At 35.6% G+C, this 13,971-nt stretch overlaps 1 protein-coding gene across 2 annotated transcripts in view; it reads right to left on the reverse strand.

Annotated features, from left to right (window-relative positions):
* LOC138323563 (CCR4-NOT transcription complex subunit 6-like) overlaps positions 1 to 13,971 on the reverse strand; it is a 53,848-nt gene that overhangs the window by 4,975 nt on the left and 34,902 nt on the right. For both annotated transcript variants that reach the window (XM_069268251.1, XM_069268250.1), the window contains 5 exons: positions 8,211 to 8,368; positions 2,025 to 2,179; positions 1,412 to 1,563; positions 752 to 982; positions 439 to 616 (listed from right to left, as the gene is read on the reverse strand). In XM_069268251.1, the coding sequence (XP_069124352.1) occupies positions 439 to 616; positions 752 to 982; positions 1,412 to 1,563; positions 2,025 to 2,179; positions 8,211 to 8,368 (874 nt within the window). The remainder of the gene's footprint in view (positions 1 to 438; positions 617 to 751; positions 983 to 1,411; positions 1,564 to 2,024; positions 2,180 to 8,210; positions 8,369 to 13,971) is intronic.

The raw sequence follows: 13,971 nt of genomic DNA on the forward strand, positions 1-13,971 counted from the left end.
AAAATACACCTAATCTTAATGCTATTAAACATTAAATAGGTTCATGGGACATTCTAAACTACACATATATATGCTGAACAGAATCAGATAACGCAACACTCCAGTATACATAATACATCTGCTGAATCAGATTTTAAATTTTTTTTTCCCCATTTTTTTTTTTCATTGTTGATTTATAATGCACATTGTGTTTTAACAAAGTTTTTTACCCAGGAAATAATTTCATCGGAGCTCAAGTTTACATGACCCTTCATTAAGTTGATATAGATATAAACTAGGTACTTATTTTTACATCCATTTTAATGACACAGATTTTAAGAATGCTTATTTTTTAAATTATTCTATGATACCTATTATCAGAATAATAATTTTGACAATATTTTCAATGAACTCTACAAACTATAGTAAGATATTGTAATAGAATAAAGATTCCCTTACGTATAATTAGTGAAAGGCATGATATCATTGTCGTAAGCACGACCAAGACGGAAATCATGAAGCAGGAAGTCTTTTTCTGTTGAGACATTAATACGTTGTAGACAGTCATCGTATCCCCTTTCCTTAAAGTCTACATGGTTTCTAGATACCTTTCCTGAGTTCAGAAACTCCAAAACACCTGAAATTGAAAGCACATCCATGAATCCTACTGTAGTTTAACACTACAAACTAAGGTATCCTTATGTAGGAAACCAATGAATTTAGAAATTGATGAAAATTAGGTAAGATATCTGGTCGAAGGTGAATTGCTTACCTGAGTCTGGAAGAGAGTTTAAATCACCACATAAAATGAGCGGTATGGAGTTAATGTCCGGGGTAGAGGACCCTGGTCGGAAGCTGCGAATACTTTCTTCGATGATATGCTTGAGTTCCCACATGAGCATCATGGTCTGTATGAGTTTGACATCACAGAACTCGGGGTCCCAATGGATGTGTGCTGTTGCTACCATTATTTGTTGACGGACAAAGTTCTCAGCTGGTGCACCTATAATTTAATACTGAGATCAATATCCCATATAATCCTTAGAAACAATAGGATAAGTATCATCTTTAATCCATGAACAGACATCTTTCAAACACATTCCAATTCAATAATTTAAAACAATTTCATCACTTGACCTTAACTCCTTTATGCCCCTAACCCTCGGACAGTACCAACCCCGTTAAACCTTTGATGAACCCTGTGTTCTTTATTGAACCATCCCATCCCTGATAATTACTTAAATCCCTCCCCTCTCCCTCTCTACTGATCATCCCCACCCCACAAGACTCCCACACCCCTCTGATATACCAAATCCCTCTGTTGCAGTAGATCCTTGGATTTCTTTTCTGCTGCAGACCAAACCAGGACCAATATCTTTATATAATATTTAATCTAATGCCACATCAGATCACCACCCATGATATCACTCACCATTTTCAAAAACACCCTCCTTTGTCTCCAGCATTGCTGCCAGACCTATATTGTCCTTTGTCATCACTCTGTTGAGCATGTCATCAGAACCCTCAGCATTAGCCATGGCTACCTGGTTAAACTCCACCAGGTGTTCTTTTAATAGCGAGAATCTGAAGCACAAAAAGTAACATGGGTTATTTTTAGTAACAGGAATCACCTTGATATAATTAGGGCACACTTCTCTCAAACATTTACGTCAAAGATACTGTGAGTTAAGCCTAGATCATCACACATAAGGTCATGCAAATTTGATTTATTGTTTTTCAGATCTCAGAAGTTTGAAAATATAGGGACCTTGATGGGGAATGACATTGACAACATTATAAACATGAATTCAATGTAAGTGTGTTCATTATAAATATTTTACTGTAAATATTAAATATTTCATTTACAATGCCATTTCCCATCACTGAACACTGAATGTACCATATGATCTAACACACAGCATTTCTGTTATATCTCAGTACATTGTACCAATGCTGAATCACTGCTGTGTATGAATCTATTTTTTTGTTCACTATACAAAGCAGTGATATAAAACCTTGTTCCAGTAAATCAATAAAAGACTTACTTTGATGTCCTATAAAATATTGCACAACCATCTACATATTTTCTTTCCGACTCTGTCATGGTCCTTGCTCGAGACTTGGCGGAGAAGATACCATCGTACCCGTCCCTCTTCAGCTCTGGGAGGAAGAAGTTGTAAAACTGGTCGGTTTCTACCTCCTGTAATAACAAAATCATATCATTGAATATGTAATATGCATGGCAGGGGAAACTGAGAAATTGTTTCCTTTTTATACATCCTTTGAATTGTAATTTTCAATTTGTTAGCTAATTGCCATTTTTGTTACTTAACTGCCTTTTATGTATACCATTACTATATATATATATATATATACATAAAAAGAAAACACAACTATAAAACAGTTTTTTCCTATAATATAATAGTGTATAGTTGGCTATAAAACAGTTTTTTCCTATAATATAATAGTGTATAGTGGGATAGTTATGTGGGAGGAAAAAACTGTTTTATAGTTGTGTTTTCTTTTTATGTATATGGAAACCATCACATGGACATGGTTCTTTTTTACTTATATATATATATAAGGGTGGATCATATGAATTTTACACCATGCTACACAGTGACATAATTAGCATACATCACTAGTTTATATCAGAAAGTTTTTCACAATTTTTATATATAATAGTGTATAGTGGGATAGTTATGTGGGTTAAAATAACCACAGCAAACAATAACTGAAACTTAAAAGACAAAAAAATATTTTTATCAGGTTTGAAATTAGTTGTTTTAAATGAATTGTGATCAGGACTAGGCTTTCAGGATATATATGACTCAATCTCAAGGTCATAGCAATGTCATGTGAAATTGTGTGTAAAAAAATCCTGCAAAAATAACTAGCTATACATGAACAGTAACTTCAAAAATTTTATGTCTGCATCTAACCTTTCTAACAGTTCTTAACTCATTTACCTCTGAAATTCTACATTGAACTGTTCCAGTTTTAGTTTTAGAAGAGTTCAAATGTGTCTTCGGGGATGGATGAGTTAATAGTTATACAAACTCTGACAATGTATATAAGCTGAACACCTGTACAGGTGTAAACATAACGAACCCGCTGGAAATCAGCTACTGTACCAACAGATACAGAAACACCTGTCAATAACTTAAGGTCAATGATTGAAGGTCATTGATCTCTAGGAGCTGTTCTAAGTCAGTCACCTCTGTATACATGGTCTCTACTTTTACAGATTGCATAAAAGGTCATGTCAATATACTGGAGGCATCCTAACATTACGTGAGAAAGGTAAAACTAGAAAAGATATAAATTTCTCTGCCTTAAAACCCGGATGGAAAGTGATAACAAAGGATAGGACAGGGCATGATCAGTATCATGTAAACAAGTCCATATCCTTTGTTTATAATAAATGTGTATCAATAATTCTTAGTCTCATAATACTGGTCCATTATTCCCCGTTGTACAGTATAGATAGGTGTTCTGGCTACTAGGCTGTGTGTTTCATTTACAGACAAGTGTTCTGTAGAATTGTGTGTTCCATCTATAGACATGTGTTCTGTAAGTTTGTGTGTTCCATCTATAGACATGTGTTCTATAGGTTTGTGTGTACCATGTATAGACATGTGTTCTGTAGGTTTGTGTGTCCCATCTATAGACATGTGTTCTATAGGTTTGTGTGTTCCAACTACAGACATGTGTTCTGTGATTTGTGTGTTCCATCTATAGACATATGTTCTGTAGATCTGTGTGTTCCAACTACAGACAAGTGTTCTGTAGATTTGTGTGTTCCATCTATAGACATGTGTTCTGTATGTTTGTCTTCAATCTGCAGACATGTGTTCTGGTTATGGGTTCTATCTGCAGACATCCTTGTATTTCCTAGGCATGAGCTACGTGAGTTTGTCCATGTACATGCTCCATTGTGTATGCTATTTGATATGCTGTATGATAGTTCTTTGGTGCACACATACCCCTGTATACCAATAGAGATATATGACCTATATATTTCAGTGTCTGGTGTCTGAAGCAGTTATTGTCTAGACCATCCTATATATATATATATAAGAAAAACAAGAGATCCCAGAGGGATCTTGGCGCCCACCAAAGATTGATCTATGTCTGACAAATGAAAGAGGGATCTTTTCTCTGCTTTTCAAACTTACAATTCTTTTTTCTGCTTTTCAAACTTTAAACCTTCAAAATCCAAGATGGTGGTCGCAAAATGCAATAGGCAGAACTAGGGTCCTAGAGGAACCTACATATGATATTTGAGAACAATCCCTTCAATACTTTCTGAGAAATAGCGGTAACAAACTTTAACTATCAAAATCCAAGATGGCCACCGGTCGGCCATCTTGTTGACCGATCAGTCCCAAAATGCAATATGCACAACTGGGGTCCTAGGGGAACCTACATATGAAATTTGAGAAAGATCCCTTCAGTGCTTTCTGAGAAATAGCGGTCCCAAAATGCAATATGTACAACTGGGGTCCTAGGGGAACCTACATATGAAATTTGAGAAAGATCCCTTCAATACTTTCTGAGAAATAGCCGTAACAAACTTTAACTATCAAAATCCAAGATGGCCACCGATCGGCCATCTTGTTGACCGATCAGTCCTTAAATGTATTATGCAGAACTAGGGTCCTAGAGGAACCTACATATGAAATTTGAGAACAATCCCTTCAATACTTTCTGAGAAATAGCGGTAACAAACTTTAACTATCAATATCCAAGATGGCCACCGGTCGGCCATCTTGTTGACCGATCAGTCCCAAAATGCAATATGCACAACTGGGGTCCTAGGGGAACCTACATATGAAATTTGAGAAAGATCCCTTCAGTGCTTTCTGAGAAATAGCGGAAACAAACTTTAACTATCAAAATCCAAGATGGCTACCTGGCGGCCATCTTGTTGACCGATCAGTCCAAAAATGCAATATGCACAACTGGGGTCCTAGGGGAACCTACATATGAAATTTGAGAAAGATCCCTTCAGTGCTTTCTGAGAAATAGCGGTAACAAACTTTAACTATCAAAATCCAAGATGGCTACCTGGCGGCCATCTTGTTGACCGATCAGTCCAAAAATGCAATATGCACAACTGGGGTCCTAGGGGAACCTACATATGAAATTTGAGAAAGATCCCTTTAGTGCTTTTTGAGAAATAGCGGTAACAAACTTTAACTATCAAAATCCAAGATGGCTACCTGGCGGCCATCTTGTTGACTGATCAGTCCCAAAATGCAATATGCACTACTAGGGTCCTAGGGGAACCTACATATGAAATTTGAGAACAAACCCTTCAGTGCTTTCTGAGAAATAGCGGTAACAAACTTTAACTATCAAAATCCAAGATGGCTACCTGGCGGCCATCTTGTTGACCAATCAGTCCCAAAATGCAATATGCACTACTAGGGTCCTAGGGGAACCTACATATGAAATTTGAGAAAGATCCCTTCAGTACTTTCTGAGAATTAGCCGTAACAAACTTTAACAATCAAAATCCAAGATGGCGGCTGGTCGGCCATCTTGTTGACCGATCAGTCCCAAAATGCAATATACACAACTAGGGTCCTAGGGGAACCTACATATGAAATTTGAGAAAGATCCCTTCAGTACTTTCTGAGAAATAGCGGTAACAAACTTTAACTATCAAAATCCAAGATGGCTGCCTGGCGGCCATCTTGTTGACCGATCAGTCCCAAAATACAATATGCACAACTAGGGTCCTAGGGGAACCTACATATGAAATTTGAGAAAGATCCCTTCAGTACTTTTAGAGAAATAGCGGTAACAATAATTGTTAACGGACGGACGGACGGACGGACGGACGGAAGGACGGACGGACGACGGACCACGGACGAAAGGCGATTTGAATAGCCCACCATCTGATGATGGTGGGCTAAAAAACAATAACGACTGACTAGTGAGCGCTTTCGCCCCATTCAAGGGAGCTCTTCAGAATTTATACACATAAAAAATAAAAGTCAACGACTTTCCTCTTGTACATTCACCATTTCTCCTGAAGAGCCATCATGAAATGTTGAATGTACAAGAGGAAAGTCGTTGACTTTTATTTTTTATATATTCAACTCTACATGGACACGTACTTTTTTCTTGGTATATATACATATATATATATATCCCCTGAAGGACAATACCTTCCTGCACCATACCATTTGTGTACTGACTTTAGATGATTTTTAATGAAGTGTAAGGCAAGATACCCCAGTTTTCATATGGAAAAAACCCCAGAAACACCAGGAAAAAAGAAGGTCATGAGTTAACTGTACATGCCTCCAATTTCAAGGCAGCGTAAAGAGATCCAATCTCTCCCCAGTGATAGGTAGTTTGCCCAGAAGCTGTTTGGTGTAACAACAGGATATAGAATATAACCACCTGAAACAAACACCTGCTGAAATCAATTTACAATCCATCCCCATTTGCATAAAAAATAAACGACACCTTTAAGTTCCTGTTGAAGTTTTAAATTGATGAATCAGGTTCGACATCTGAAGGTACAACTAGATCAAACAACAGAAAGCTATAGGACAATCACTATTTTGGACCCTAAGAAAATTGTCTTAATAAGCAGGTAGTCTTTACACAAAGATGGTCGCTAAGGCAGGTTTAAGTCTAACTCCTTGGGTGATTGGGTGGTGTAGTGGTTAAGTTGACTGGGTTCGATCCCCTGCACATCCGTCAAAAAGGTTAGGGGTCACCTGCTGGTGACGGTGGATTTTTTCCAGGGCACTCCAATTTCCTCTCACTGACTCTAAGACCCCTTGCACACTGACATCCGAAGTGATTTGCATAAATTGTATAACTTGTTTGGCAATCGATATAAAATAAACTAACTCTAACATATTTCTTCAGGAAATTTCAGATTGCTAGAGAACATGAGATCCAAATACAATGGAAGTTCCTAAAAACAGAATTGTCACCAGTTGAGTAGGAGAGACACAGACATCAGATCCGGTTCACAGTCCTTATATAGATGTGTTATGTATTACAGATCTAGAGGTGAAACATATACCCGATATCCTACAAGGAAGTAACGCCTAGACAACAACATTGTTACCATGGATACCAAATCGCAGTAAATATATGCTAAGGTAAAAGATTTTACACTGTTGTATAACATAATTTAGCCATCAGTTATAACAGAAATAAGACAGATTTCAGATACTATCAGGTATTTGTATTGAGATAAAGAGATTGACATTTGATTCCTTTCAGACATTCATTTACTGTAAACCAACTTTTATTCGCGTGCGATTTACTTTCGCGAATGTCGCGATCGACTAAAAATCACAAAAGTGATCGTGAGTTCTATTCTCTTGTACTGTATGTGTTTGTATAGGGATTAACACTTAGGCCTATTACGAATGAGATACATGTACCTTATACAAACGCAGGTACATGGCTAGTCTGTTTCACAAAAAACCAGATCTGTAATACCTTACAAATTCTTTATTATGTCAAAAAAGTAATGAAGGTAGAATGATGGTCTGATCCGCGAAAGTTTATCTCCGCGAACTTGTTTTGAAGTGGAATTCGCGAAATTTAGCAGCCATGAATAAAAATTGGTTTACAGTACTTAGCTTCAAGTTTTCATCCATAGTATTTTAAATTCTTAACTACAGATGTTTAGCAGTTATGAATTATTTCATTTAAAGATGACCTATTTTTCCACTAACTTGTCAGGGATCAGGGATTTTCAGTCTTATATATGATTAAAATTACCAATAATGGTTCATCAACATTTAAATTCTTTATTTTCAAATGAATTACTAACTTGTCATACAATATGGATTCAAGGACTGAAAAAACACTATACCAAACTTATTTTTAAATCATTTTTAATCATTTCACTCCAAATTAAAGCACTATTCATCTTCTGTGCCAACCATATTAATTCATGATTGCTATTTTTTCTGTTTTATTATGTGAAACTCTGAAAAGACCATAATGTAATTTCGAGAACAGGTAATCTGAGTTCACAAGCTAATGGTATCTAGAGTGAAAAAAAATTGTAAATGGAGTCTTTGAGGTACACAAATTCAAGGAAACAATGTTTAAACCTTAATTCCTGAATATGGTAGCGCTAAGTGTGACATGCACAAAGCACATACACCAGCCACAAAGTCTTTCCCTGTAACATCACTGAGTCAGACGTACACCAGAGACAGAAAAGTTGGGACATATCATACCTGTAGACAGATGATGTCTGCTGCACAATGTTTAATTTCTTCCATGATGCCCTTTTTTCTGTACTCCCAGTTGAGGGCCCAGGAGGGACAGTACCCGTACAGCTGCCTGGTGCAGTACTTATCACAGAGCACATTGTAGCACATCACAGTGAAGATGGCTGAAACATAAAGACAAACATGAACAAAACAATTGGAATTGTTTAAAGATGCTCCAACACCGACAGAGCATAAATGATTTTCATTATTTGAACAATACTTGGTGTTTAATCGTGTGTATGTATGTCTAATTAACATAAAAAATAATATAAATATTTTGATTTTGCCTTTAGTGCATGTGCAATCAGTACTTCATTCCATATAGGATATAGTGCGTCAGAATTTTTTCGGGATGCAATTAATTATTTTTCATATTTTTAACTTGTTGTAGAATTAGAAGCTCAAAATTTTCAATGGTGGTAATGATGTAAAGTAAGTAATTTTTGTAACTGAAGAAAAATACTAAATCGTCTGCTCCTGTTTTTGATAGTGAAAAAATACTATTAACGGCGGTGGAGCACTTTTAATAGTTGAATCACAACAGATTGACCATCTATGTATCATTTATATCGCAACTTTCTAATTATAATACACATACAGTATCAGTTAATTCAAGCACATCTGTTTTACAGCCGATATATTCTAAAATTATCACAATTGCACATTTATTTTTTTTGTAAATTACAAATACATGTCAACAAAAAGTTGCTTGTTCTATCCATGAAATGATAAATATTTGACCTTGAACAGTGATCTTGACCTTCCTGAACAATCAAAATTTGTGGTAAGTTTCATTTTAAGAAGGTTTTATTATTCTAACTTGATTTATTAAATTCAAAACTTCTGCAATACGTCTCTCAATATCTGATTTCAAATATATCATAACTGGCAATACTATAGTCTAATATGCATGTAAAATGCTTAGTTCCTTCTCACAACCATATATTTACTACACAGAAGCTGTTTAAACCACTTTTGTAAGGATAGAAATACTCCTTTCACAAAGTAGATGAACTAAAATACCAAATCTTGGCAGGATCACTTTTCCAATTGAAGATGATTATTTTTTATTGATAATTCTTCATGATGAAGTCTACAGACTGAAAATTGGGGTCTTACAACTACATTTATAATCATTTGAATAACCAGGAAAAGTCAATCACCACCAATATCTCATTTTAATATTACAATTGTGCTTGTGTCAACTTGTCAGGAGCCATCGATGGAAGCTTATGAATTATCCATGGCCAGGCCTGTCAGTCGGCTTTCCGTAATGGGTTTGACAAACCTATGTGAAGAGATTACAATAACCACAGCTGTATGCGCCTGGCATAGTTCTGTAGAGATTAGCCCAGGCTGATATAGTGACAGAGTGCATTAATGTTTGACCTTATTTGACCTGTACCCAGCTGGCTGCACCCTACATAGACCTCCTATAGTTATAGTCTGTACCCAAATACCCTCCTTATCCCTCCCAACACACCCTACAAAGACCTCCTATAGTTATAGTCTGTACTCAAATACCTTCCTCATCCCTCCCAACACACCCTACATAGACCTCCTATAGTTATAGTCTGTACCTAAATACCCCTCAATCCCTGCCTCCCACAGCACAGCCCTACATTCCCTAGTAATCCCCCACTAGGCTGTCTGTCTGTGGCCTAATTAGTAATGGTACATTTCTATGTATCATAACCTGATCAGCACCACCAGTAAATAACACATACCATTATATGTGTCAGGCGAAACACAGGAAACTACAGATGTACTTCCTGTGAACTGTTATAAAGTTTAATTATGTTGTGAGTCAAACTTTGTCAGGGATTCCTGAAATTCTTTAGATGTTTGTCTGATGCTCATGTTCATTACCTTCCAAAAAGGTTAACTTGTAAAGTCAAGGCTATAATTTTTTTTAACTTCTAACAACAAGTATTTATCTCTCTATCAGATAAAAATTGCAAATATGTTACTGGGTTTCACATCAAATAACTCCTCACTCACCACTGAAGATACATTTGAACTCTAACAATTCTTAGGGTGGATCAGTTCATTATGAAATTACAGGGGAGAATGAACACAAGATCAGGAAATTAAAGAAATATTTGTACATAATGTATATCATTAAAAAACTTTTTTTTTACATAAAATACTTTTTAACAATAAAAATACTGTTGCCTTAATCTTGAACTTTTTATCTTTTGTTTCACCTCAGGTCAACTACCAGTACATATCTCTTTTATAGATTTGACGATGTAAACCTTATCAAATGATTTTATAACTTTACCCCAAGGTTATCTTTTTGGATATCATAATGTATTCAGATAGAAACATTTTGATGTTTTAATCCCCAGGTAAGATGTGTGGACACACACTGCTGTAGGCCGCTGTAGTACTTAACATATGTATCAAATACGTACATGTGTATCTAAAGCTATGCATGCTCATCATGTGGAACTGCCTTCTAGCCCTATACCTGTCCTCAAGGTGGTCTGATAACCAAACGATCATGTATTAAGAATGTACGGGTACACATTCCTGATGCCATAAACTTAACTATAAACTCATACCCCTGTCACATCTACTGTAACAACTGTATCATCATTACAGATATGAACTTTCTAATAATGTTCTTGTTATTGTTACTCTTATAATATATGTAACATATACATTCCTATGCTACAAACTATGAAAGTAAGCCATGCTACGGCAGACCATCTCCATGGATAGATCACCTGCTTAATAAAACATCTTTCTTTGGGTCCAAAATAGTGTATTTGAACAAAATTTGACCTGTGTAATGTGACCACTTGGCTATAAGAACAAATTTTCTCTGTCTTGGGACCACTGTGGCCAAGTGGTTCAAATGTCCCAACATATTATTACCACAATCCTCCACCTCTGGGTCGCGAATACAAATACCTAGACTGGCCACCAGTCTCTAGAATATTAAAAAAATCACTAAAAATTGGCTTGATTATATTTGTCTCTACTAAGTGCCTGATTCTAGAGTTTTAAACTAAGGGGAGATAACCTATTAAAGAACTCTACTGAGAAAGTCTTATCAGCAACTTAGGGTCTGGTGGCCAGTCTAACAAATACCATGTGGGGCAGTTGCCAGATACTGACTGTTGACCCGTGGTTTTTCTTCAGATACTCCAGTTTCCTCCATTAACAAACTTGGCACATCCTAAAATGACTCTGGCCGTTAATAGGGCATTTAACTAACAAAACCAAAACCATCTTTGTTCTGTAAAGACAGTTTGATTGTATACCTGGCACTTCGTTATACTGTACTATCAATATAAACAGACATATTTTTCAGCGTGGTCTGACAAAGGAATTAAAAACACCTTTTAAACATTTAAGGCTGAATACATTATAACACTTAGAAAAAAAAGATATAAATCATGCAAGCTTGTGTGAAACTGTATGCAAAAAAGGAATAGAATTCGTCACTCTGTCATCTTCAGGAGGTAGATTAATGACCAGTGCAAATGTGTACAATGTCAGTGTCAGCTAATATAAACTGTTAAATATGGTACATCATGTATCATACTGATAAAACTCCCCAATCCAACTGTCCACCTATATAAGCTACTTCACTACTCAAAGCAATCACACATTTTTTGTCCACCTACCTGGCTACTCAAAGTCACAGTTTTTTGTGCTAAACCTCTATTGTTACATAAAAATAAGACTTGGTTGTGGGGTGTTTTTGACAGCTCATATTGATTCTTCAAATTAAAGATCACCAAGTTCTGAGGTGTTTTGTGGGCAGATTGAGTATGGCGAATTGTAGACAATATATAAATGAGGCAGTTTTTTTTTTTTTTTTAGATTTAGGTGAGGTGTTTTGAGGGCAGATATAAAGACAGTGTTTTGTGGGCATATATCTAATAAGTAAAGTGTTTAATTTGCGTTATGTTTGGGTAAGGTGGTTTTAGGGTAGGTTCAGGTACTCCTCTTACGCAGGGATCAATTAAGAATGTTAAATGCCCAACTGTCTGGCATTTACTTTGAATAGATTCTCTACATTTTTTGTGACCTGGTTTTTTCCTGTACACTGGTATTAAAGGTTGTGTTATGTAGGGCAAAACCACATTAAATCTATATCTTTCAGACCCACTACCTTTCGGAAACAGCTGTTAATTTTTAGATGGGAATGTGAAACTAGATAAATAATTTTGTATAACCGTATAAGTTATTAGCTTACAGTAAAAACTACATTTATCATCACCTTATGAACAATTTAATGAAAATATATTAAATGTTCAATTTTTAATCAGGTCAACTTATGTTTCCAGCTGTCGTCCTTATTATTGTGCGTTACATTAGTTGACTATCACTGCACCAGACAGAAAAACAGCAAATTGTATCTTCACTGTTAACATAGATTAAGCAAGAAACCTTGCATTTATCTGGCGTTGTAACCTCATCTTAGACCATCGATATATATTTTCTGATGTTATAGTTATTTTAATAAACTTCAAATTTTTGTTTCACAAAGGCAGTGGTTTTTGGAAATGAAATAAAGTTCAAAATTAAACCATTGGCTCTGTGCAATTTTTCACTTGTTATATATCTTTCAAGTAGAAGGAATTTGTATGCTAATGAGTTCATTATGAATTTATAAGTATGATTGTCACCATTTTACAACGTGATACTTAAAACGAGAGACATTGGGGTGATAAAACTGACAGTAGCTTTATATACCAATATACTAGATAAACATACCAGATGATAAAGAGAAATTTTTATAACTTAACTTGTACATCAACCCTCATCCCTTTCTGTACACACCTATTACAAAGAATTCCATAATAACCACATGTTGCATTGCTGCACCTCAAAATACATCATGCCTACAATTTGTTTTCCGAAAGCTTCACATTTAATGGAAATTGAAATCCTGGCAATAAAGGACCAGCAACATGGCTTGTTCTACATAATTGCATCTGTTCTTAATCCGAACCACTTGTAAGACAAGTCCATGAACCCTGGTGCACCTGAACATTAAGCTTTATCTCATACATATATGTCACAGGAAATCCTAACCCAGTGGGTTCGGTGCAAACCTCAGTAAGATAACTCAAATCCTTTGCTAATCAGCATGGAATCATTGTAATCATGGTGGCTATTTACAACTACCACCAACCAATCATATACACAGTCCTCTGTCAAGTTCTACTTATACTGACATTCACTATGGTGATTCACATTCATTTGCATGTCCCAGAAATTGTTAAAAGTAAAATTATGGTAAGGGTCAAATATAAGGTCAATACAGGTCACAGGTCAAAGTCTAATCCATGTAATTTTCCTAAGCTTTACTTATTACGCTGCAATTATGCTAAACACAAATATAAAGGTAAAATTAATCTTAATCTTGATATAAATTGCTATTATTTTTTCTCCTTCTGAACGAAAAGTGTATTGTAACTTCTTGTAAAGGGTTCCTATATATTTAACAACCAATTCGATATGATAACAAGAGCTGTTGGAGAACAGCAAAGCTCGCCTATTCAGAAGAAGTTGATGTTCAAGTATTTACTATTTAAACCATTTGGGCCCAAAATTGGTTGTATTATCACGTTCAGCATCCATACACATTAGGAAAATAAAATCATAAACATTTATGATGACTTATGCTTAAACAATTGACAAAATAGAAACTTGCTCAAAAACTTTAACATGGAAATATGACAAATTAACAGACTCAATAAAC

Source organism: Argopecten irradians, chromosome 5 (genome assembly GCF_041381155.1).
Source record: "Argopecten irradians isolate NY chromosome 5, Ai_NY, whole genome shotgun sequence".
Classification (NCBI taxonomy): domain Eukaryota; kingdom Metazoa; phylum Mollusca; class Bivalvia; order Pectinida; family Pectinidae; genus Argopecten; species Argopecten irradians.